The following is a 27,474-nucleotide window of genomic DNA, read 5'->3' as shown; positions in this document are numbered from 1 at the left end:
TCAGAGTGAGTCCAGGACAGCCACATCTTCACAGGGAAACACTGTCTCAACAACAAATAAAGTTGTCTTTCAAGCCAGGCATGGTTGCACACGTAAGCAATCCCAGCACTTAGGAGTTAGAGGTAGGATGATCAGCAATTCAAGCCCAGTCTTGATTTCATAACATTCTTAACTTTCATAACAAGTCGCTGACTCAAAATATAAGTTATCTTGATGGACAAAAGTTAATTTTAGTGTAATCTAGTTTTATTAATACTTTGAAGGTATATTTAATTATTTTTATTATTTACTAAGGTTGTAATCAGTATCTTCTCAAAGATTCATTTCTTTTTTATTGAGCTCTACATTTTTCTCTGTTCCCCTCCCTATTTTTCCCCTTCCCCCATTAACCTTCCCTCAAGGTCCCTATGCTCCCAATTTACTCAGGAGATCTTGTCTTTTTCTACTTCCCATGTAGATTAGATCTTTGTAAGTCTCTCTTAGGGTCCTCATTGTTGTAGCTTCATTGTTTTTTCTGTATTTCTTGTTTTTAAGTAACCTCATTTTGACTATCATATCGATAGTACTACTACTTTACTTAATCTGGCCTTTTTGTATTGTGTGTCATGTAGATGAGGAATGGGCATGTTACCCATGTGTGGAGGACAAAGGAAGTTCATTCTCTCTTGTATCAAATGGACTTTGAGAAGTCCGTTCTCTCTTTGTACCTTGTTTTTGAAACAGGGTTTCCTGTTTCTGTCATGCTGCTTACTCCAGACTAGATTCCCAAAAATTCAGTCTCTGCCTCTTACCTCATCATAGGAATGCTGGGACTCTAAGATGCAAGCCATTGCTTCTGGCTTCTTAATGTGGGTTTGGGGAAATCAAACTCAAGTTGTTAACTTTGTGTAGCAATTGCTTTTACTTACTGAGTCACCTCACTGACCCATTTACTTTAGCTTTCTGATGAACTGGTTTAAAAACTCATTCTGTCTTCTTCAGTTTTGGCTATTTGTAACTCATATAGAGTATGAACTCACCTGTACAAAACCCCTGAGATTTTTTTTTTGAGGTGACCCTACATGTGTAAATTGCTTTTTAGAGATTTTTCCATGTATATCATAAGTTTTATTATTTTATGTTGAGAACTTACTTATCTTTAACTGTATTTATTAAAGTTGATACTATATTTGAAAGTGTTACACATTAAGATTTTTATTTTCTTTTTGTTGCTTGTTAAATAAAATATCCAGTTTACTTTGCTGAAATCACCTAATAATTGTTCTGAGCATTCCTTTGCTAGTTGTATCATTTTTGAATGATCATTTTATCTGTTCTTTGATAGTCTTTACACTTCCTCTTTGTTTTCCTAAAGGAACTAGAACCTTCAGTATAGTGTTGAATGAACCAGTGGTAGTGATCATTCTTTTTTTGTTTTGTTTTTTGAGATAGGGTCTCTGTAGCTTTGGAGCCTGTCCTGGAACTAGCTCTTGTAGACCAGGCTGGCCTTGAACTCACAGAGATCTGCCTGCCTCTCCCTCCTGAGTGCTGGGGTTAAAGGCGTGTGCCACCACTGCCCGGCAGTAGTGATCATTATTAACATATTCTCCCATCACTAAACATGATGTTTGCTATAGGATTTTTATTCTTTATGAGACTTAGCACATTCATTTGATTACTGGTTTTCTAGGTTGTTACTGTAGTGTAATGTTGACTTTTATGGGTTGTTTTGTTTTGTTTTTGTCTTGTTGTTGTTCAAGACAGGTTTTTTTCTGTGTAGCCTTGGCTGTCCTGGAACTCATTCTGTAGACCAGACTTTTAGGTTTTTATTTATTTATTTTTAAGGTTTATTTATTTATTATGTATACAACATTCCTTCCATGTATGCTCGCATGCCAGAAGAGGGCACCAGGTCTCATTATAGATGGTTGTCAGCCACCATGTGGTTGCTGGGAATTGAACTCAGGACCTTTGGAAGAACAGTCAGTGCTCTTAACCTCAGCCATCTTTCCAGCCCTCTTTTAGGTTTTTAATATACCTTTTTGAGATGTTTCACAGTGTAGCACAGACTGGTCTAGAAGTTGCAGTGACCTTCCACCTCAGCCTCAGGAGCACTGGTTTTACAGGCTCAAGCTCCATGCCTGGCTTAGGGAATTGTAAATTTTATTGATGTTAAACCATCATTGATAAATTGCCCACTTCAGTTTATAAACCATCAAGATTTTTTGTTCCTGTGATTATATATAAAATTGTCCTAGAATGCCCTTCCCTTAAATGTACTTGTTATATTTTTCTAATTTGTATAAAAACAATTTAGGCAAGGCATCATGGCACATGCCTTTAATCCCTGAGCATGGAGGAGGCAGGGGCAGGTAGATCTCTGTAAGTTTGAGACCAGCCTGGTCTACATAATGAGTTCCAGGCTAACCAGGACCCTGCCTCAAAGTAAACAAGCAAACAAATAAATGGGACATAGTCCGTTTTAATTCTGTGGAAGAATGTGCTTGCTAGCTCTCTAATGGTTTGCTATGCACACATACTTAATCCCCATTACCCTGCTGGTGACAGCTTTGTCTCTGTGATTTTACTGATACTTCATTTAATAGAACCTAATTATTGTTATTTGTTTGCAAGTAATTTTTGGTTTCTTTTTTGTTTTGTTTTTTTTTTTCTGACTGCTTCTAAGATTTTTTTTTTCTTGACTTGGGTTTTTAGTAATGTTTCTAAATACCTTGACATTTTGGTTCTCACTTGAAGACATATATGGACTTCAAATCAGTCATTTAAATCAGTCACATAACGTTTTGTGGTATTTTTTTGTTTTTTTTTTTTTGGTTTTTCAAGACAGGGTTTCTCTGTGGCTTTGGAGCCTGTCCTGGAACTAGCTCTGTAGACCAGGCTGGTCTCGAACTCACAGAGATCCGCCTGCCTCTGCCTCCCGAGTGCTGGAATTAAAGGCGTGCACCACCATCGCCCGGCTCACATAACATTGTTAATTGATTTTTTTAACGTTCTATTGACTTAGTATCAATATCTATTATCTCTTCACCTCATATCCACCTAGTAAACATTAAACATATGGTGGATCTTTTTTTTCTCTCTCTCTTTTACCATCTTCTATAAAATTATCCTTTTGTGTTGATTTCTCCTGACTTGATTCTGGATTTTTCTTATGACCTAACTTCCATTCTACTTAATTCAGTTATGTTTTGCCACCTGTTTGAACAGGTTATTTTTAAGTTTGTCTGATAGTCCTTGAGAGCTTTTGTCTTCTGTTTGTTTATTTTACTAGTTTTCATTTGCATTGTCTTATCTCCTCTTATTCCTGACTACTTTTGATTTGAAAAATGATTTGTAGAAAGTATTTTGAGGCCTGGGATAGCAATGAATACCTACAAAGAGTAATTTTAATTTTTTGTGAGATCCTTGGGCACTAGCAGGTTCATCATTTTCATCCAGTCTTTGAAGTTTAAAATTTTTGTATCAAATTTATATATAGATTATTCAGATGACTTGAAGCTAGGCTATTACACCTGTAAGAACTGTGGTAATTTCAGTTTACCCTTCTGTCTAGAATGCAAACCTTGGAAGTCTTATGGGGCAACAACTCATACACTGTTATTCTGTGCTTCAGGAGTTGGCAAGCATTTTCTCTGGAGGGCCATGGAGTATGTAATTTTATTAGAGTTTTAAGCCATCTCTGCCACTGTTGAACAAAACAGCTGTAGCTACTTCATTAATAATAAGTTTATTCTGATAAAGATTTGTAAACGTACTGTACTGTAACTGCCAACTCTAGATGTTCACAGTTCTGCTCAGACTCCACCATCTCTTCTGAACCTGCAGATCACTAGAAAATGCTGGGCCTTTTTTATGCCACTTAGCTATCCAGTATCTTTAAGTATGAGTTTCTGGACATGTAAAAAACATTTTATCTTTCTAGAGAGATTGTCTTTATAGGATTAAAGCTGCCGAACTTCTTATAATGATGAAAACAACATGTACCTTCAATGTTAGTGTGGTATGGGTCTGAAGCGAATGAAATGTGGCACCTGTCACAACATAACTTAGTTTCAAGTTTTAATTGGCTTGAAGCTATTTAGTGCACAGCTTAGATTAAAAGAAGACATGAAAATTCTTAACACCCAGGGCTGGAAATGTGTGTTCATGTTTCAGTGTTCTTGATAGAATTCTTTTTAACTTAATTTGTTTATTTATGATATCTTATTTAAATATTCTATGCCTGTTCAGACCTATCATTCTCATGATGTGATGGAAGGGCATTTGTTATCCAAAGTGATCAACATAAAACTGACATAGTTAGTTTACCTTCTAAAATGAATTTTCTCTGCAGGGAAAGGGGCGTATAAATCGTGGAAACTATCCAAGTCCATCCTCTCCTGTAATAGTCCGGTTGCCTTCCATGTCTGATGTCCCTGAAGAGACCATGAGTAGTGAACCGGCCATGGAGACTGACATCACTGAACAGCAGCAAGCAGCAATGCAGCAGGAGGAAAAAGTGCTGACTGAACAAATTGAGAATTTACAGAAAGAGAAGTAAGTGTCCAGAGGAAAGGAGATACCAGTTGTCTTTTGTGATGCCCTCCCCCCTTTATTTTTTCCTTATTCATTATCTTCTGTGTCAAGCATTATGTCAGGTGGTCCAAAGGACATGGAGTTGTTAGATTCTTATTACCTATACTCAGGGTAAGTGTGGAAATTCATGAGATAGGAATCTTGATGCAGTAGGAATAGGAGGGTAAACATCCACAGTGTATGCTTTCTTAGTCCATATTCCAAAGGCATGAACAATGGAGAGCCAAGATGAGGTATCATATCTTGACAGGTCAGGGACCAACCTGCAGAACCAGATGTGCTTCACAAAAGGAAGAGCAAGAGACCTTGGCTAAGACAAAGTTCTCTCCAAGTGTAAGCATTAGTTGGAGTTACATAAAGGAATAATAACAAGTGTTATTATTTAAAAATCACTATGACCATGGGCCCAACAACTAGATAGAATAAGGCAGCGCCTGTACTATGTTCTGGGGTACAAGAGAAACCTGTTGTGATTTCAAAGAGAAAGTTAAGAAATCCTATTACCTTCATCACTCTGTCAAGACTGGGTTGACATTACCCCTTAGGGATTAACATCCTATGGTTCTCCCTGAAGGTACAATGTACTAATTATGATTGACATAGATTACTCAGAAATTCTAAAGGTTTCCTTGAGTCCCTATAGCTTACCTCTTAGGTCTGAGAACTTGATTCATGAAGAATCAAGAAGCTTTAATGTCAGGATTGATTCTGGAATTTAGGGCAACTGAAAAGCAGCTAGGGTTCAGCTGTGGAAAAAGTGAGGCATTAGCTACAAACCCTGGGCTAAAAAGATGACCTACCTCAGCTCTGATGAACATAGAATTATAGAGGGGTAAATAGGAAATGGTTAGGAAAGATAAAGTGCGAAGGATAAGCATACATCTCAAACCTGTGACTGCACATGAAAGTAGTGAGCTCCTGGCAAGGTTGTGTTTAAAAGGGTAGTTTGTGTGTCTTGTTGATTTCTCAAGAAAGGCCTTACACCCTCTGAAGAGCGGATGGGGAATGGGAAGGGGGAAGAGGGTGACAGGAGAAGGGGAAGGAGGGAAAACTGGGGTTGGTATGAAAATGAAAAGTAAATTTTCTTAATTAAAAAAAAGAGAAAGATGATCTGTGAATTTCAGGCAATTTTAAAGTAGAAATAAGGCTAAGAAGGGTCTGACAAGAGAAGACTTGATTTAAAGAGAAAGAATTAGGTTCAGAGCTGGCTTATTACTAGGGATCTACAAGCTGTGTTTTCTGGATGAAGAAGCTGAGGTCCAGAGAGAGAACAGGTCTTGCTGATATATCATGAATAAATTTAGAATCTTCAATTCCTAGTTTTCAGTACAAAGTTCATCTCAGAACGTCTCAGTTACAGCAACCTACATCAGCCCACCCACCCCTAGCTCCATCATTGCTGTGATCTTGTGCTTTCATCCATCTCTTGGTTTGCATATAAATAAATACTCTTCATCACCTTAGTGGGACAGTAAGAAATGTCTTTGTCATTTAACTTTTGCTTTAATAAAGTCTTTCTGTCATCTTTTTTCTGCTCCCTATCATGTTAATGGGTTTGTTGATTGTATCTCATAGGGAAGAACTAACTTTTGAGATGCTCGTATTGGAACCTCGTGCCTCTGATGACGAAACCCTTGAGTCTGAGGCTTCTATTGGGACTGCTGATAGCTCAGAAAATTTGAACATGGATTCTGAAGGTACCACTTTTGAGAGAGCTGATAAATGAATATGTTATACTAGAGACATAATTTGTATTATGTCTTTGTAAAGAAGGAATAAGAATTCTCAAGCTAGGCTGGAAGAGTGGCTCAGTGGTTAGGAACACTCATGTTCAGAGGAACTGGGTTCAATTCCCAGCACCCACATGGTGGTTACAGCTTGTAACTCCAGTCCCAGGAAATCTGATGCCCTTTTCTGGCCTCTGAGGATACCAGGCACTTGGTGCACATGCAGGCAAAGTATCCACACACATAAAAATATATAAATTTTTTTTTAAATTTAATAGTTAAAAAAAATCCCCAAACTAGGTGCGGTGGCACACATCTTTAATCCAGGAGGCAGAGGCAGGTGGATTTCTTGAGTTCAAGGCCAGCCTGGTCCAGGACAGACAGAAATATTATGGATAAACCCTATCTTACAAAATAAACCAAAACAAATTCCCAAGCTAAGTAGAGTTTGTTTTACAAATCCACTGATTTCACATGAAAATACGACAGATTACTAAGGAATCACAGGTCTTTGTGATGCTTCCTCATAATTGTTTATTAGACTCACAAATGGTCATTGTAATGCAGTTAGTAACTTAATTTTGGTAACTTACCGTGGAGGGTTGGGGAAAGCCAGTAATCACAGTGCATATCCATCTCATGGTCATTTTGCAAGAATGAGTGCCAAAACTGTCCCCTGCTATGAGGTGGAACTGTCACACCAAAGGAGGTGTTTGACTAGGTGCTATATCTCAGGGAGACAGAGGCTTTGGAATGATGGTGACTGTTCTAGGTCTCTGCTGGCCTTATAACTCAGACATACCATACTTCCCTGGGACTTAGTGTAAAGTATTTGTGGAACTGAATGGAGAGGATTTGTTGATCTATTTGTTTGTGAACAAGTTCTCACTCTGTAGTTCTTGGCTGGCCTGGAACTCACAGAAATCCATCTGCCTCTACCTTCCAAGCTCTGGGATTAAAGGTATGCACCACCAGGCCCAACTCTAGAGCTTTTTGCCATTTCTACAATGTAGATCATCTCGACCCTCACAGCTTTGACAAATTCATTTTTACTTGTGAGCACTGGCTTCTGTTCATTATCTGATGTTTAAGAGACATTGTCACAACTTTGTCTTCTGTGTCTCCATTAGAGAGAAGCTTAGCCCTTAGCTCCCTGAGAGCAGCTGCCAAGTCTGAGCCTTCAAGCAAGTTGCGAAAACAGCTAAGAAAGCAGCCAGACTCTGTGGACTCAGTCAACTCCTGCGTCTCTTCCTGTTTATCTAACACTACATCATCTCATGGCACTAGAAAGCGATTTCAGATTTATTCCAAGTCTCCATTTTACCGAGCTGCCTCAGCTTGTGAGGCCCTGGGTACGGAAGGACCACTAGGCCAAGCCAAATCCCTGGAAGACAGGCCTCAGTTCATCAGCAGAGGAACCTTCAACCCTGAAAAGGGCAAACAAAAACTAAAGAATGTGAAAAATTCACCTCAGAAAACCAAAGAGACCCCAGAGGGGACAGTCGCATCTGGCCGAAAGAAAACTGTGGACCCAGACTGCAGCTCAGCACAGCAGCTACCACCTTTTGGAAATAATGAGTTTATGGTCTGAATGACAGATGTGTCCCTATGTGGCTAGAGTGGTAAACACATCTCATCTCTGGGGCCTCTTCTGTCCATAACAGTCCTAATGGTCCTGCCTTTTGTTCCAGCACTTTGTGTGCTGGATCGCTGGGCTTCCTTTGTCCATAACAGTCCTAATGGTCCTGCCTTTTGTTCCAGCACTTTGTGTGCTGGATCGCTGGGCTTCCTGCAGAAGTGGCCTCTTTGAAGGTTGCTAGGGATGGGCCAGCTGTGCCTTGGCTGCTGTCTTTGATTTGAGATTCCACTAAACAAAGCCACCTAGGACCTGGGGGATTTTGGTCAGCAGTTGTTGCCTCTCCCGCAGTACTCTTCCCTTCCCAACAGATACTTGTTGAACTAGGAGGCTATTGTGATCCTGAGGAATACTCTCATTTCTAGCTTTTGAAGAAAATATACAAACCTCTCTTAACCATGAAAGCAAAAGCTTTTGAGTTTGTATTGGGATAGTTAGGAGCTATGGTAGAATATATTTTCCCCCAAGGATTTATAAGAAGAAAGCCCAAGCCCTCTATTTTAAGTTTAATTTAAAAATACTCCATGTTATATTTTGGAAACATAAACTATGATTTCCATTAAGCCATCAGAGCATGTCTCAGTTATCTGGTCATACAGTGAAGAGACCATGCTTTGTGTTTTGTTGATGTTGATATCATAGTAATCAGTACTGGTTTAACTCCTGGTTAGTTCCTGCCAGCTATGTTGCATGGGATAAAGTTCTGGCAGCCATACTGTCATGATAGACCTGATTATCAGGTCAGAGTCCTCTAGTCTTTTGTTTGGTTTCTATGTCACAGACACATTTAGGTAACCCCTAAATGTGAAGGCTTCATCCTGATTGATCCAGGCTTTTTTGTTGTTGTATAGACTAAACTGAAGACTGTATCCGAGCCTATTCACTTGCTGGTGGAATACCACCATAGACTCAGACAAATAATGTGACCATGTAATCATTTTTCTACAAGTACTCACAACATTGCATGAGTGTTATAGAAATCTGCCAAAAGAAATTTAGAAAGTTTTAATATGATCTATTTAACTTTTATCTTCTTTTCTCAGACCATCAGTATTAGATGAAAAAAAAAATCAAGGACTACTTGAAGCTATTTTTGTTAATATACTTGTTCCTGAAGTTTACTGTAAATACACATGTATAGTATGCCTAGTTCTTTTTAACTTTGTGCTTCCCCCATTTTCCCATGGAGTTTCTTCCTACAGATGAGAGGCCATTGGACAGGTGGTGAGAACCACTCACCTCTGGGTTGAGAGAAAAGTAAGGGCATCTTCTTCATCACTGGTGGTCTCTATGTACCTAAGTTATAATTTCTGAAACATCATGTACTAGCATTTGTGGGAATAGAAATCTTTTTGCTATTTATAATGTATGTGAAATGAAACATGATGCCCTTTCTTAAGTATGTGAAAATGTTTATTTTTAAAGTAACTAAATACATTTTGTCTTAACTACCATATGCACTGTTACAAAAAGAGCCTTTACCACCTATAACCTGAAGTTTGGTTTTCTTCATTTTCTTTGGTTTGAAGTCATGAGAATAATAAGTCTTTTGTTAAGGCAGAGTCTCTCCTCTTGCACAACACTGAACCTCATGCCCCTGCTTCAGTGGTCATTGGCCAGCTCTAGAGATGAGACTTGTAGCATCATTCTGCGCAGCAACTCATGGTAGCAGGTGTCTTCCCTCTCCCTGGTATATATAGTTCATCATCGAAACACATGAAGGAAGCTTTGAAACTCTCCCCAATGATGGTGGTCAATCAGTAAATGTTAAGTTTTGTATCCCACAAACATTAACAACAAGAATGTTGGATATTGTCCTAAAGGAACCCAGCATGACTGTGTCAAGGTGGGGTAACTATTTTGGGCCTTACACAGTCTATTTTAGCACTGGGGAGAGCAGCTACTGCTGGGTGTTAACTGTTGCTCTCCACTTTGGTCAAAATGTTACTTAAAAATTTTTTTTAAGCTGTTGAACAGTTTCCCTTGTTTCAGAGGAATGGTCTGGGGAAACTTAACACTTGACATATTCTCCCACCTAAATTTTCAGTTTTTTGTTTGTCTTGTTTTTCTATAAGGTAAATTTGGGGCTGAGAAAAAACTGTCTACATAGGTCACTTTGTAGGAACTAGGTAATCGATATTAAGAGACTTTATAATTTTTCTCAGGGACCTAAATCCTGAATTTGAATAAAATTAAATAAAAACTTTTTTTCAGTTGCTAGATTTGTAAATTTCCAATCATTTAACAAGCTGCCAGGATGCGCTGGGGGAAATCCACACAATCATAAGAATGTCTCAGCAAGTGTAGGCCTTCTTTGAGGAAAAGAATGCTATTGTTCTTGCTGGTCAGCAGGCACTATTGGTCTGATAGAGATGAAGCCATAACTCAATACTGTCAGAACCAAATGTTCTACTCCCGTCAGTTCTTATCAGGGTCTCTGCATCACCACAAAATGACAATGTATTGCAGTCACTCATGATACAGTCTGCATCAGGCTCACAGTTCTCTGTTGCTTTCTGCCTTGCTGCTTTTCTTCACTCAGAATGCATCAAAAGAATCTCCATGGCAGCAGCAGAGTGGCTTACATGTGGAGCCCATGTTCCCACCTTCAGAGCATTCTAGTCATGTCTAGCCCTCAATAACATCTATATTTTCTTTTCTACCCACTCATTAATATGTGTTTGTAGCTGTGTATCATAGAAAATGTAGCAGAAACAAATTCATTCTGCATTACAGATTGAAGATACTACAGCAAATGCAGGCAGAATTCAGGGAGGCAACATGCTTAGTTTGCACATAGTTTGTACTTCCTGCCATTTAGATATATATGGCCACGCTGGGCTGTTGAAACATAAAGGGAGATATGACCCTCTTTCTCTTGAGTATTGCTAGGCGGGACAAAAAGATGTGAGTTCAGGGCACAGGTCACTAGGGCCAACTCTCAGGCTTTGGAAATCTGCTGTGACTCTTAACCTTGCATAGGATGTGAAGATATTATGTGTTGTACAGTCAAAGATATGCTGACATGTGATCCGTGGAGGTTGTATTGTCCCATCTCTGCCTGTGAGCTCTATGTTTTCATCTGTAACTGATACGCTAGAGAGAAGAAAGGATTCTCAGGAGGTGTGTGAAGCTGAGAGAGTTGTAACTATAGAAAGAAGTTGTCCAGCTGGTTTTCTCGCCCACTCTTAAGTCTTGGTGGGGAATGGACTTGCATTCTTCTGTATTGAATGGTGTGTTATATGCACCCACACACTTGTGATAACTTCCCAGCACTGTGTCCCAACACCATGCTGGCCTTAGTAGTAAAAATTTTAGTCATTTGTAGGAGACCCGACTTTCTGTGTCCTTAGACCATGTTTCTCTGGAACATTCCCATACTTGATTTGGTGTTGACTGGGTAATCTCCAGTGTATTAGATCTTATTAATCTCTTGGTTTAAACTTCAAAAAAGCTCTACCAATGGGCCTGTTGCCTTGTACCCATCCATTCTTAATGCCTCTTTATCAGCCCTCTTAGGTCATATAAGAGTTGCACCTCTTGAATAAAGTATTTGTATTTGCTATGGGAAAGGTGTGGACTACAGATTAGTATTATATTATTTTAATGGATTTAAAGTAATTTATAAGTATGGTGAGTGTAAATTTTTAAAATACTGTATATTATAAAAGGACATATCCTGTGAAATATGCCACTTTACTGTTTAGCAATTCTATTAGAATGATTTATCTCATTCACAGAACTGATTACATTCCTGATGCAATCAGCAGCACTTTGTAGTTTTTCTTTCTTTCTTTTTTTTTTTTTCTTTGGTTTTTGTTTTGGAGGGGGCAAGACATTTGTATGAAGTGCAGTATGCGTCACTCAGAATATGCACTGTATGGCCACACAAAAGCAGCTTGCTGAACAAATCACTCCATGGCTCATTAAAGAACAAAGCTTCCAGAAATGGAATATGTGTGGTTTGTTTTCTGGTTCCCAATCAGATTCATAACCCAAAGGAACAACACTGATTTCTTATACTGATAAAGTTAAAAGAAAGGACCCAGTTCCCAGTTGATAAGTGCAGAAGTGACTTCTGTTAGAACTCAGCTGAATTCAAAGGAGGAGCAAAGCCAAGGTACTGGTCTGCTGACTGTCAAGACAGTTGTGAGGGAATACCAAGATGGAAGATTAAAGGCATCTAACGCTCACTTTCTGTGAAGAAAAAATGTATAGCTGCATTTTGAGGTGAACAATAGTTAAAATCAGAACCAGCCAGGCGGTGGTAGTATAGCACTTGGGTGGCAGAGGCAGGCGGATCTTTGTGGGTTCGAGGGCAGCCTGGTCTACAGAGTGAGTTCCATAACAGCCAAGGCTGTTACACAAAGAAACCTTGTCTTGAAAAAGCAGGAAAAAAAAAAAACTAAACTGAAAACATCAGAACCTTGTGAGACTCAGAGACCTGAGACAAAGTCATGGCAAGAGAAACAAAATATCCTGGCACCTGCACCTCTCACCCCATAATGGGGGGGGGCTTGGACTTCCCACAAGGCAGGCCACCCTGACTTTTCTTAGGACTGGAGGGCGAGGGGGAGGGGGAAAGGGGAGGGAAAGTGGAAGGGGAAAGGGAGAATGGAAGGAGGTGGAAATGTTAAATAAATTTTTTAAAAAATTAAAAAAACTAATTATTGAGGCCAACACCTGCTACACCAACGCCTGAGCCCTCTTAGTAACACTAGTAGCCACCTCAATACTAGCTGTCTACAGCATACGAATCATCTCCTTTGCTTTAAAAACTAAACCTCGATTCCCTTCTTCAATCATTATTATTAATTAACCCAATCAAACACCTAGCCCTAGGAAGTGTCATAGCAGGCTTCTTCATCTCATACAATATCCCACCCACAACCATCTAAGTCATAACTATACCATGATACTAGTAACCATTGCAGGATTTGCCATCACATTAGAACTTAATAACTTAACAAATAGCCTTTCACCAACCAAGCCCTCACCTACTAAACTATTTTCAACCTCCCTAGGATATTTCCCAACAATTATATATTGAATTCTCCCTATCAAAACACTTAACATAAGCTTTACAAACAGCTCTAACCTTACTAGATCTAATCTGACTAGAAAAGGCTATCCCCAAGCCGGGCGGTGGTGGCACACGCCTTTAATCCCAGCACTCGGGAGGCAGAGGCAGGCGGATCTCTGTGAGTTCGAGACCAGCCTGGTCTACAGAGCTAGTTCCAGGACAGGCTCCAAAGCCACAGAGAAACCCTGTCTTGAAAATGAAAAAAAAAAGAAAAAGAAAAAGAAAAAAAAGAAAAGAAAAAAGAAAAAGCTATCCCCAAAATCACCTCCACCTTCCATACCTACACTCTGCAACCCTCAGTAACCAAAAAGGAATAATTAAACTATATTTCCTCTCATTCCTAATTACAGTCCTGTCTATCCCAGTCTTACTAAGCATTTAATTATCCCGAGTAATCTCAACAATAATAAATATACCTATAAATAAAGTTCAACCAGAAACCACTATCAACCATGCAGAGCAGCTCCACAAAGCAGCCACCCCAACACCCCCATCACCCACTAAGCCCATCACCATCATAAACCACCCATCTAAACTATTGAACTCCAACACTATATCCAACCCCTCATATAATTAGTCACAAATAATATACTATCTCCATAAGAACACTTATCAATAAAACTCCTGATACCAATCAGCCAGAGACCCATGTCTCAGGATACTCCTCCGCAGACATAGCAGTAGTGTAACCAAATACAATCAACATCCCCCCTAAATCAAAAACACCATTAATCCTAAAAAAAAGACCCACCAAAACCTAATACCGCTAAACCTGAACACCCACTATCAAACATAACCCACTATAAATAGACGTCTTCAAATAAGTGCCTAAACAACCTAATAAAATCAATAGACTTAAAATAAATAGATTCTGTCATAATTTCTACATTAACTATGACCAATGACATGAAAATCAACGTTATTCAACTATAGAAACTGACAATCATCCGAAAAAGACACCTATTAACCAAAATTATTAACCACTCATTCATGGATCTTCCAGCCCCATCAAACATCATGATGAAATTTCGGCTCTCTCCTGGGTTTACACTTAATCATTCAAATCCTCACAGGATTATTCCTAGCCATACTCTACACATTAGGCACATCAACATTTTCATAGGTCACTCACATCTACCGAGACGTTAACTAATCCACTATCTACAGGCAAATGGAGCCTCTATATTCTTCATCTGCCTTTTCCTCCATGTAGAATGAGGAATCTATTATGGCTCTTACAATATAATTGAAACATGAAACACAGGAATTGTACTTCTCTTTGCCATAATAGCAACAGCATTCATAGGCTGCGTACTCCCGTGAGGACAGATACCATTTGGAAGGGCTACAGTAATCACCAATGTCCTATCAGCCATCCATCCCTTACATCGGAACAACCCTAGTAGAATGAATCTGAGGTGGATTCTCAGTAGATAAAGCCACTCTAACATGATTCTTCACATTCCACTTTATCTTGCCTTGCATCATCACAGCCCTTGTATTCGTTCATCTCTTATTTCTCCATGAAACTGGCTCCAATAACCCATCAGGCCTAAATTCGGATGCAGACAAAATTCCATTTCACCCTTACTACACAGTCAAAAACTTTCTCAGCATCCTGAGAAAGTCTATTCTTCTTCTATTATTAGCTCTCATAATTTTGGTTTTATTTTTCCCAGATATTCTCGGAGATCCAGATAATTATACACTAGCAAATCCACTTAACACCCTACCACACATTAAACCGGATGATATTTTCTTTTCACTTACGCTACCCTCCAATCTATCCCCAACAAACTGGGGAGCGTACTTGCTCTAATCCTATCCATCCTTATTCTCGCCCTTATACCCTTTCTCCACACCTCAAAACAATGAGGACTAACCTGCCCAATCACACAATGTATTGAATTTTAGTAGCTGACCTCCTTATCCACACACGAATGGGCGCCCAACCAGTTGAACACCCATTCATCATTATCAGACAAATAGCCTCCGTCGGTTATTTCGCCATCACCGTAATCTTCATTCCTATTGCAGGCATAATTGAAAACAACATTCTTGACCTAGATTAAATGCCCTGATAGTATAAACATTACACTGGCCTTATAAACCAGAAATGAAAATCTTTTTCTCAGAACATCAAGAAGGAAGGACTCATCCCCCACTGTCAACACCCAAAGCTGACATTCTTTTTAAACTTCTTGTACATAAATTTATATAGGACATTAATACATTTATGTATATTGTGCATTAAATTATATTCCCCAAACATACAAGCATGCACTATTATATAAGACATTAAATTCTTTATCAACATACAATTAATTCAACCATGACTTTGATCTACAACTATTTAATTAATGCTTATTAGACATATCTGCGTTACCTTACATGCACCATTCTGTCATCAACTCTTTATGACATCCTGTCATAAACAGCCGCTCAACACTACAACATCCAAATTCCACAAATCATAATGACTTCCTATAAATACTAATTGGGTTCATCTATAGTTATATAGATGAAATACTGTTAACATGAATAACAAGAACACTGTTCTCCAAGCACAAGCCTATAACAATCCAGATTACCATTGTTAGTTAACAACCCCAGGTGTAAATCCTACTAACAAAACTCACCTGTATGTAAAATGTTAATCCAACACAGGCATGCCACAAGGAAAGATTAAAAGATGTAAAAGGAACTCAGCAAACATGAATCCTGCCTGTTTACCAAAAACATCACCTCTACCATAAAAAGTATTAGAGGTGGGCCGGGCGGTGGTGGCGCACGCCTGTAATCCCAGCACTCAGGAGGCAGAAGCAGGCGGATCTCTGTGAGTTCGAGACCAGCCTGGTCTACAAAGGGAGTTCCAGGACAGGCTCCAAAGCTACAGAAAAACCCTGTCTCGAAAAACCAAAAAAAAAAAAAAAGTATTAGAGGCACCACTTGCCCAGTGACTAAATGGCCGTGGTATCCTGACCGTGCAAAGGTAGCATAATCCCTTCTTTCTTAATTGAGGACTGGAATAAACGGCTATACGAGGATTCAACTGTCTCTTACTTCCAATCAATGAAATTGACCTTCCCATGAAGAGGTGGGATAACATAATAAGACGAGAAGACCCTATGGAGCTTCAATTTACTAGCTTAACTTTCCAACAAACCTCCCTACTGGACCAAATAACAAGATATAAGCTAGGAATTTCGGTTGGGGTGACCAAATCAAACCAAACTCTGAATGATTTTTTTAACCTAGACTCACAAGTCAAAGTGACCAAAATCTAATTGACCCCAAAACTTTTGATCAATGGACCAAGTTACCCTTGGAATAACAGCGCAATCCTATTCGAGAGTCCGTATCGACAATTAGGGTTTACGACCTCGATGTTGGATCAGGACATCCCAATGGTGTAGCAGCCATTGATGGTTCAATGACTAAAGTCCTATGTGATCTGAGTTCAGACTGGAGTAACTATTAACTATTTCTCCCAGTATGAAAGGACAAGAGAAATGGGGCTTTCTTAATAGCACCCCAAAACTAATATATGAAATTATCTGAATTTAGTAAGTTTGTGTAACTATAACCCTAGACAAGGGTATGATTAGGGTGGCAGAATCAGGAAATTGCATAAGACTTAAAACCTTGTCCCCAAAGGTTCAAATCCTCTCCCTAATAGTGTATTTCACCCTCCTAATTCCAGTATTAATCGCCATGGCATTTCTTACTTTAGTGGAATGTAAAATCCTAGGCTACATACAATTACGAAAAAGACCAAATATTGTAGGACCCTATGGAATTCTCCAACCATTCACAGATGCAATAAAATTATTTATTAAAGAGAACCCCTATGACCCCTAGCTACTTCCACAACCCTATTATCATGCCTACTTTATCCTTCTCGCTAGCTCTAAGCTTATGAATTCCACTACCTATGCCTCACCCCCAGTCAACCTAAACCTAGGAATCCTATTTATTTTAGCCACATCAAGCCTATCAGGCTACTCCATTCTATGATCAGGATGATCAGAACTCCAAATACTCTATATTTGGGGCACTACAAGCAGTAGCACAGTACTTTAAATTTATCTCGATAGACTTCCACTTGACTGGCAGACACATCTAAGCATCAGTTGCTGACTACAACCTGCTCTAAATGGTGGCGAGCCTGGACTTCATGAAAGCTGATGTGGACCAGTCCAGCCAATATGAACACTCCCTCCCTTCAACAAAGTCTGATGAGTGCCCCATTGCCTAAATGTCCACCCACCCATCTTTGGCTAGCCTATCAACCTGCTTGGGCCTGGATAACAATGCCCCAATGTCAGCTTGAAGTAGTTGCCTAAAGGAACACGGCATCCCATGCCCTCTATAGGTTAAAAGGCTGAGACAAGGAAAAACTCCCTGGCATGGAGGACAAGGTAACTACCTATAGTGCCTGTTAATACACAGGGCCAGAGTTGTCAATTCATAGATTTATTAATTTAAGTAGTTCCATGCCTTCTTAAAACCAGAGGCAATCTTGGCTCCTGTCATCCGTGCTTGTGAAGGGGAAAATGTGGGAGCCAGCCGTGATAAGCTAACTGTGGGCAGGTCACCTAAAGGAAGTTCTTCTAACCATTATCACCTGCCAGAGTAGAACTTGGCCATTGATAAACTTAACAAGAGGCCTGAGTCTCAGTAGTTTACCCTAAAGCAATACCTGGCTGCAGAAATAACCACAAACTGAGATTACCCAGTACCACCCAAAAACAGACAGTTCAAAGGAAATGCCTAACATTCCAACTGCTGTAGATAGGGTCACCTCCCAGAACACACTCACCAGGTCACCCAGAGACAAATGTCAGCCAATCAGGGGTCCTAAACCTCAGAAACCCCTCACCCCACCTTTACTACTATAAAAACCCAACTCTAACTGAGCTCGGGGCTCTATGTTTATTACAATACATTGGACATATGGAGAGACTGAGTTTGTAAACTTGCATAAAATAAAGGCTCTTTGCTTTTACATACAGGTCTCGGTCTCCTTGTTGGCTTTTGCAGGGACTTCGCAGATGTGGACATAACACTACCCTAGTAACTAGTGATTTTGTCAAGGCCGGTCCTTGACAATAAGTAGAAAAATCAAGATAAGCATAAGTTCCTACATCTCAATAATAACCTTAATATAAGTGGACTAAATTATCTAATCAAACCTACATTCTGACTGGATGAATTTTTTAAAAGCTAGATGTTATGATACACACCTCTAATCCCAGCTTCATTTGGCTGAGGCAAAAGATCACCATGACTTTGAGGTCAACTTAAGCTGTGTAATGGATACCAGACCATGCAAGATCCTATATGAAAAACAAAATAAGAATCAAAAATATGGTATGTATAAGAGATTCAGTTCACCAGTATAGGCACATAAGAGCTTGGAAATGAAAGTCTGGGAAATAATATTTCAAGCAAGTGCGATCCTAAAGTAAGCAGTAGTTGCTGCACTTTTATCTAAGAAACTAGACCAAGTGGGGAAGGATAGCAAGAGAGATTTTTTTTAAAAAAGTTACTAAATAATCATCAAAGGATCGGTTCATCAAAAACACGTTTCTGGACTGGAGAGATGGCCCTGCAGTTAAGAGCACTTGCTGTACAAGCAAGAAGACCAGAAGTCAGATCCACAGGATCCATGTAAAAGTCAACACAGTCCCAGGCATGTTTGTAATCCCACCACTGCAAGAGGTAGAGAAAGGAGAAGGGCTGGGATTTGCTGCTACCAGCCTAGCTGAAGAACACAGCTCCAGGTTGAAGAGACTCAAAAGAACAAGGCAGAGAATAACAGAAGACACCTCAAGTCCTCTTCTGATCATCACACGTGTACAGGTACATAGCATCTGTGCACACGCACACATATACTATACACACATATAACACACAGAGAAACACGGGGTCATCAAATGGGTTAGCAAGTAAAAGCATTTGCTGCCAAACCTGATGTCCTGAGCTCAGTCCCCAGGACCCACACGGTGAAGGAGAAAATCAACTCCTGCAGGCTGTCGGTTGACCTCCGCACACGCACTGTTGCAACGCATATGCCCATACATACACAAGCATATAAGTAATAAAAAGTAAATGATTGTAAATGTATATACTTGATGTTGGAGCTCCTAAGTTTAAAAAACAAGCACCAGAGGTAGTGAGGAATTTCAGTACTCCACTCTCATCCACACAGACAAGGCAAGAAAAGCAAGAAACGGTTGAGATGGACTGACAGACATTTCTAGGACATTCCACATAGTGACTTGCAGGATACACATTCTCAGTGCACAGCATTTTCTTTTGAATATGCCAAATGTTAAAGGCCACAGAGCAAATCTTGACAAATCACAAAAATTGAAATATCTTCTCTGGCCATAACAGAATGGCACTATCATTGTCAACAAGAGAAACTTTTAGAAATCATGTTAAGTTCATGGAGGCCAAACAGCAATATGTCACTGAGGAAGTCAGAAAAAAATTCACCTTCTGAAAACACATAAAAATGGAAGCACAGCATGCCAAAGCTTGAGTCGTACAGCGCAAAGAGCTGCTCCAAGCAGAAAGTGTATAATAGTTAATTCCCCCTTTGTAAAGGGGGGGGGATCACTGTGTAGGACCAGTCTCTTCAGGAGCCCCAGCTGGTCCTATGTCGGGTAAATGTTAGGTAGGTCAACCCAAGGTCTGGCTGTGCTGCACACTTGGATGGTCGCTGAGATGGTCAGTCCAGGCCACTGCGGCCACCTGCCTTAGGCAAGGGGGTGGAGCCAGCTCCCCAGTGAGGGTCAGGCCAGTTCTCCTGCTGCAGTGCACAGTGAGAAGCAGAGCCAGTGAAGAGCAGGGCCAGTTCCACATGCCTCTCTGATGTCATCAGGATACACATAGGCTCTCCGTGACTCCAGGCAGCCATGGGATATCCCAGAGGAGTTTGTGAGGATCCAGTGATGATGGTGTGCCAGAAACCAGAGTCTTGAACCACACCAGTGACATGTTGCAATGAACATTAACTAGTAAAGCTGATTGGACAAAAGAGTCTACCACTCCCAGTGCCACCAGGATGAACGAAGAGGGCTTGGAGAGGCGGGAAAGTTGAAAAAGCGAGGGGATTTTTGGAGTTTGTTTTGTTCTTGTTTTTGTTTGCTTGCTTGCTTTGTTTTGTTTTGGTTTGATTTTTTAAAATTTTCTTTTGGGGGGCACTGCAGGGGCAAGAGGAGTATATGAGGGAAACTGGGAGGTGACCGGAGTTAGTGAAACTCCCAAAGAATCAATAAAGAAATTATGCTTAAAAAAAAGCGTATAAAGGTGGGAGAGCCATGTTTTTGGGTGAAACAGGGGTTATACATGATCAAGATACACTGTATATATGTGTGTGTATATATATATATGTGTATGTGTGTGTGTATGAAATTGTCTAAGAATAAATAAAATACTAAAAATAAAAAGAATGGGGGAGAAAGATTTTTGTACAATCTAATGATGCAAAGACTTCATGAAATAAGACAACCTCCAAATTTGTAGGAGAAAGGTAATAAAGATAGAGGCACCCACCTTTAATCCCAGGGCTGGGGAAACAGAGGCAGGCGGATCTCTGTAAATTCGAGGCCAGCCTGCTCTACAAAGTTAGTGCCAGGACAGCCATGGCTACACAGAGAGACACTGTCTCAAAAACAAAAACAAAAACAAAAGCAAACAAATCAGAGTGGAAATAAAATATAGTCTAAAAAGAGAATACTAAAGCCGAGTAAGTCAAAAGTTACTCTGTTGAAAAGATAAACAGAATTGGAAAACTTTTAGCTTAACTAACCAAGAGAGCAACAGAAGACAGGAGATGGAACTGAGAGATGAAAAAAGGATACCAGGTAGAGACACATACAAAGGACGATTACTGGGGACTGTTTTGAAAAGTCGATATGCCACAGAACTGGAAACTCTGTAAGAAACGGACAAATATCTGTGATGTGGGATTCCTCTCTGTATGCTATGAATGTTCTGTTGTCATTGGCCAATGGCTTAACAGGGTAAGGCCAGGCTGAAAGAGATAAATAGAGAGAGTAGGCGGGGTCAGAGAGATGCCATGTAGCGGCCAGAGGAGAAAGACAGAAGCTGCCAGCTGGAACCTTGCCAGTAGGCCATGAGCCTCGTGCATGGTAAAATACAAAATAGTGCAAATGGGTTAAGATGTAAGAGTTACCTAGAAATATGCATAAGCTAATAGACCAAGCAGTGATTTAATTAATACACATTTTTGTGTGCTTACTTTGGGAATCTGGGTGGCCAGGAAATGAACAAGCAGCCTTCCCCAACATATCTGGACATACAGGACTTATCAAAATTGAACCAAGAGGTTCTGAATTTGAACAGACCAGTAACTAATGACGGTAAATCAACATTAAAACATTTTCTAAGAAAGAAAATTACAGAGTTGAAAGGCTTTGCTGCTAAACCTTGTAGCTCTTAGAGAAGAACTAACATTGGCCCTCATGCTGTCCCACTGTCCCGTGGTTTGGGAGGAGATCCTTGCATACTGGTTCTATCCTGTCAGCCAGCAGTACTCTTACCAAAACCTGACAATGGCAAGAAGAAAGGAGAGGGGAAAGAGTGGGGAGGTAAAAATAAACCAGAAGGCCAGTACTCCTGATGGACATAGACGCAGAAGTCCTCAACAAAATAAGAGAATCAAATTTGACAAGGCAACAGAACAATCCCTACAACAAAGAGGAACATAGTGACACATCCCTGTAAGGCAGAAGCAGGAAGATCAAAGTTTGAGAGCAGCCCTAGCTACATAGTGAGCTCCAAACTGGCGGTGGTGGCGCACGCCTTTAATCCCAGCACTCAGGAGGCAGAAGCAGGCAGATCTCGGAGTTCCAGACTGCCTGGTCTACAGAGCTAGTTCCAGGACAGGCTCCAAAGCCACAGAGAAATTCTGTCTCGAAAAAAAAAAAAAGATCTGAAAAAATTAGGTATAGAGGATCAGAACTCAACATACTAATGGCTTTGTAGAATAAATAAATCCATAGCCAACATCATACGGAACTGGGGAGATATGGAGTATTGTCTCTCACAGATCTCACTCAATACAGTGTTAGACGTTTTGACCAAAGCTATTCAGCAAGAGAAAGAAAGAAACGGCATGCGGATAGGAAAGAGGTAAATTGTTCATTTGCAGATGAATAGATGAATGTCTCTATTCATTGAAAAATACAAGATCCCTGAAAGAGGATGAGAAATGAGGAATTCAGTCAGCTAGGAATTCCTGCTATCTATCTATAAATATATATTAGAAAATCAGTGCTTTTCTATGTATCAATAATAAATTTGCTGAGAAAGAAATTATGAAATCAATTTTATTCACAATAAACCACACAAATAAACAAAACTCCAGGGATAAATTTAGCTAAGGAAGTAGACTTTTACAAGGAGAACTGCAACACTCATGGTGAAAGAAACTGAAGAAACCATTAGAAGATTCCCTTAGAATCAGGGATTTACAGAATTAGCGTTCTAAAATTATACACTATACAAAGTGATATACAGAGTCAACGGAATTCCTGTCAGAGTATCAGCGGCATTCTTCACAGATCCCAGAATTCATATGGAGGCAGAAAACACCCCACTTAGCCAAAGCAATCTTGAGCAAAAACTTGGAAGCATCCTAATCACTTAACTCCAAGACATTTTTACTGAGCCACAGTCACTAAAACAGAATGGCATGGACATTTAAACACCTAGACCAACAGGACAGAATTCCACGCCAGACCCGGACACACAAGTTCTGTCCATTTGTTCTCATATTTTATTGGTGCTGGAGACCCTGAATATCCTCACGCAGAAGACTGAAACTCGACCCAGGTTCCTCATTCTGTATTAACAGCTCATCAGGATGTACCAAACGCTTTATCTGAACTCTGAAAACGTGAGATGAATGAGAATATAGAAGAAACAACTGGCACAGGCGAGGCTTTTTCTCAGTAGGACTCCAAAGCACAGGAAATCGAGCTAAGCCTGACAAACTTCAAAGGCTCTGCCTGGCAGTGAGCAGAGCCGCAGCCGCCCACAGCCAGGGATGCGGCTTAGTGCTGGAGGGCTTGTACTGGTGCCCTTGTCAGAGGAGCAGCCCTGATGGGTGAATCTTGGCTAGGCACGGCCGAGACCACAGACTCCAGAATGTCTTTTGCTTCTGCTGTGCCTTCACATGTTTGCCGCCCTGCCGCTGCCATCTTTCTCTGCTATCTGACATTGTTAGTAGCCAGGCACACCCTGGCCCTGCCCCTTGGAAACCTGGCACCCCTCTGTTATGGCAAGCAGGTCCCTGACTGTATGCAGGTGCAAAGATCATTTTAAGAGACAAGCTCCACCCACTCCCGATCTCTCCACTGCCCCCAGGCAAGCAGGTCTCTCCCTCTCTCCCCTCCGGTTCTCTGTCTTGTTTCTCTGTCTCTTTCTTGTCTCTGTCTCTGTCTTGTTTCTCTGTCTCTTTTCGTTCTCTCTTCCCTTCCCACTCCCTTTATCTCAAATAAACCCCACACCCAAACTATCAGCATGGCCTATTCTGTCACCTGCTGTGGCCCCCACCCGCAGTGGGACCTGCACCCTAAAGATCTAAAGTATAACTGATTCTTTTTCATATATAAAAGTTGAGATTTGTGATTCCTTTAAGATTCCTTATAAGATTGCCTTTCATGATAGGTAATAAATTGATTGGTCCTTTCTTTGTAACTGCCAGTAAGCGAATATCTTGCTTGCTTACACACTGCTAAATTATAACAAGTTGCTTGGGTCTCAATGTATGCCAATTCAAAGGGTTTCCAGCGAGGTGCCTGCATGCTCTTGTTTATAATACCAAGCTATATGAACAGTCTAAATGCTAACCACAGTTAAGTGAATAATAAATGGGATATACATACGCGATGGTATTTTATTTGGAAGGACAGCAAACTGCCCGGGCAGTGGTGGTAAATAATTTAATCTCAGCACTCGGGAGGCAGAGAGGCAGGTGGATCTCCGGGAGTTTGAAGCCAGCCTGGTCTACAAAGCGAGTTCCAGTACAGCCAGGACTGTTACACAGAGAAACAAAACAACAACAACAAACAACAATACCCCCAAAGAACCCAAAACAAAAGCAAAAACAAAAAACAAACAAACAAAAAAACACCAAGAAAACTGAAATCTCGCCATTTGCAGCAAAAAGGATGGTCCAGGTGGACTGAATAAAGCACAATAAACCAGGTGCACAAAGATAAGCGTGAAATGTTATCTTTCCTAAGATGAAACCTGAAAAGGCCACCCTGGAAGTATGTGGATGATTACAGGGGCCATAAAACCGGCAGAGGAAGGCAAGGGTGAGGACAGGTGGGGCACTGAAGACAACTGTCCGGTTTATAGCTTGGTTTCTGTTGCTGTGGCCAAAAACACCACCAGGAAGGAAAGGGTTTGCTTCGGCTTGCAGTTTGCAGGCTCTTTGTCACTGAGGAAAGTCGAGGCAGGAGTGGAAGCAGAAACCATAGTGGAGCTGGTTTAACAACTCACTCGGGGTCTTATCCAGCCTAGGCCCACCTGCCGGGGGCAGCACCACCCTACAGCCATTAGTAAATACCCAGACAGGCACACAAGTGATTCTAATGGTGGCAATTCCTCAACAGACGTTCCTTCTTCCCAAGTGACTATGGTTCGTGTGAAATTGGCAGCACCGACGCTAACGATGCCAGCAGTAAGTGCATATTTAATGCAAAGTTAGCATTTTCCCATCACGTGGCCATCTTATTTATTTAATTTCAAGTGTATTAGTGTTGGAACTGAGTTACAGACATGTGTGAGCTGCCATGTGGTGCTGGGAATTGAACTCGGGTCCTCTGGAAGGGCATCTTACAACATAGCAGAGCTGACTGGGATGCTTTTAGTTTCCCCACGAAAGGCAAAGTAACACTTCACAATGGGAACAACTCAATCTTGAGTTGTGTTTCTGTCGCCCTATTGTATGACAAGGTGCGTGGGAAGGGGGGGTCATTTGCCCTCTCTGAGTGTCAGTTTTCCTATCAGGACTTTTATTAGTCCTCTGCTAACTACTAACCCCACTCTCCCTGTTAAGGACAGATTGTCCACAGCCCCTTTCAGCTGGCTCTACCTTCCCCAGTTCTCACAGCTGCCAGAACTAAGATCATCATTCGGGGGGTGTGGGGTTCCCAGGAGAAGGGTTTCCTGGGTTGGATGCCTTGGACTAGGTAGGTGCTTACATCCTCAATGAGAAGCCTGACTGGGATGAAGTCAGGTTCAAGGTGAAACAAAAAAAAAAAAATTAGTAAATTTCCCTTCAATGCCAAATACATTCAGCCTTCAAAATTCTGAGATGGCCTTTCCTTTTTCTACACTAGAATAAGAGTGAGTGTTGTTTCTTAAAATGTCTATAATTGGCCAAATAAAACCAAGAAATCATATTTTTAAGACTTGTCCCAACCCTTTCTGATTCCAAGGCCCTGCAAGCAGAAAGACGTGAGAAAGGTCTAGGCAGATCACAGGTAGTTCTCCTTTTAATTACTCTTGGCCGAGGTTGCTTGGCAGTAGGGTCTCTATGAACCAGGGACCACCATGAAAGTCCGCTCGGCACAGTGGTACCTGGAGAATCTTGGGGGCAGCCAGGACTCCAAGGCTGGCCTCAGGCTCCTGTGGTTATTTCTTAAGGAAACCCGGATCACCCGCCCCCAACACCCTAATGCTTGCAGCAGAACAGTGGATACAGCGAAGTCCCCCACGCATCCCCATACTGTCCCCCGACTCCCAACCCTCGACCCCTGACCCCATACTGAGCTTGCAGTCTAGTCACTGAGACGCAGCAGACAGCACATTGCAGGCCTAGCTTCCACTCTCTGGTTCTAGTTACTACTTTTGGTTTTTCTAGCCATTTTGAAGTCTTTCCCAGCCCTTCATGCTTGAAATATCTGACTTGGGAATGGAGGAGACGCATCGTATGAACCGGAAAAGGGCAGTTTCTCAAGAAAAGAATAGGCCTGAGTAAGCCCAAGAACCTTCTGTGGTCCTGTACAGCTGAGCATGCTTCTGGTACTGGCGGCGAAAGCCAAACCAAATGTCTTCCAGAAAGGACCCTAAAGAAAGCCCTTACCGTCCACGTGTGCTCATCGGCGATACGTTAGCGTGAATGGAATACCAAGTTCTGTTCCTAGCACCCATTTTTGGCGGCTCACAAATGCCTGGAATTCCAGCTTTCCAGCTCCCTGGGATCTAAAACCTCTAGGCTCTACAGACACCTGCACCAATGAACGATGTACACACACTTTAAAATTACTTTTTTTTTTTTGAATAAGAAAGAAAGAGTTTGGCTCACAGTTTCATCCGTGGTCGATCATCTCCTTGCGTTCAGTTGGTAGAGGAAGAGGCAGCTAGCTGGTCAGGTGTTCGGTGCTCTGAGGGCCAAGGGTTAGAGGAGGAGCCAGGGTCCCAACTCCCTTCCAGATAGGACCCGCCTTTTAAAGGTTGCACGGGCTCCCAACAGTGCCATAGGCTGGTGCCCACGCTTGACACACCCCGTGAGGCATTTAAGATCCAAACTAAAACACCTACAAGGGAAAGCCCTCGGAGGTTTTGAGACCAAGCTGAGGGCAGATGACTCAGCTAAGGTAGCTCCTTGAATTCTCCCACACTTCCTCCTGGAAGTAACCCAGCACTCTTTGCCAGAGAACTTCAGCAGGGTCACCTTTGCACTCCAGTGTTTCCAAACACCAGCTTGGAAACGGGACGGTTTGGGCTGGTGCGGCCCATGGCAACCACGTGCGTGTTTTTTATCAGGCATCTTTGCCCCGCCTTAAGAGGCTAGGCATAAACTCCACTAGAGACACTAGAGAAGGCAACCGCAATGCAGACATCAGAAACCCAGTAACAGGCCAGACTGACGCTTTTAACTTTCTGTTTATTTGGGGTGGGAGTGGGGTGGGAAACGGGGAGCATGTGGAAGTCTGTGGGGTTTCTCCATCCTCCAGAGATCAAACCGAGGTCAAGCTTGGTGACAATTATCATTTCCCCACTGAACCACCCTGCTGGCCCCAGGCTGACACTTTAGAGGACAGAATCTCAAGTAGTTGGCCTCCTCTGGTGTGGAGGTCTTCCACGGGATAGGGTTGGTCCAACTCTTTGCTCTCTTGGCCCAGCCCACCTTCGGCCCCACCCACCTTTCACCGGTTCCTGAGCAGAGGGTCGAAGGCCAGGGAACCCCTAGACTTCCTATGGCCTTCTCAGGTATTGTTTTTCTTCCAGCCCTTTACATTTCTGCTCTGAAGACAGGAAATGCAACAGAATGCTCTAGCCGATTCCAGAGTGGAGGGGAGAAGAGAGGAGGCAACATCTGAATTAAGCAGCCGCTGATTAAGCAGCTGGTGATAAGCGGTGCAGCAAGCGGGGAGTTCACGAAGCCTTTTTTTTTTTTT

At 41.3% G+C, this 27,474-nt stretch overlaps 1 protein-coding gene and 1 long non-coding RNA gene across 9 annotated transcripts in view; one reads left to right on the top strand and one right to left on the bottom strand.

The window, feature by feature from the left end:
* The window catches only part of Myo9a (myosin IXA), a 194,820-nt gene extending 182,928 nt beyond the window's left edge, over positions 1 to 11,892 (top strand). For all 8 annotated transcript variants that reach the window (XM_075965681.1, XM_075965679.1, XM_075965680.1 and 5 more), the window contains 3 exons: positions 4,334 to 4,536; positions 6,151 to 6,272; positions 7,433 to 11,892. In XM_075965681.1, the coding sequence (XP_075821796.1) occupies positions 4,334 to 4,536; positions 6,151 to 6,272; positions 7,433 to 7,893 (786 nt within the window). In that variant the 3' untranslated portion in view covers positions 7,894 to 11,892. The remainder of the gene's footprint in view (positions 1 to 4,333; positions 4,537 to 6,150; positions 6,273 to 7,432) is intronic.
* The window catches only part of LOC142845978 (uncharacterized), a 109,449-nt gene extending 82,987 nt beyond the window's left edge, over positions 1 to 26,462 (bottom strand). The window contains exon 1 of the long non-coding RNA XR_012910008.1: positions 26,379 to 26,462. This is a non-coding gene — a long non-coding RNA (uncharacterized LOC142845978). The remainder of the gene's footprint in view (positions 1 to 26,378) is intronic.
* Positions 26,463 to 27,474: the final 1,012 nt, after the last annotated feature.

Source organism: Microtus pennsylvanicus, chromosome 3 (genome assembly GCF_037038515.1).
Source record: "Microtus pennsylvanicus isolate mMicPen1 chromosome 3, mMicPen1.hap1, whole genome shotgun sequence".
Lineage (NCBI taxonomy): Eukaryota > Metazoa > Chordata > Mammalia > Rodentia > Cricetidae > Microtus > Microtus pennsylvanicus.
This window is presented reverse-complemented; position numbering and strand designations above follow the sequence as displayed.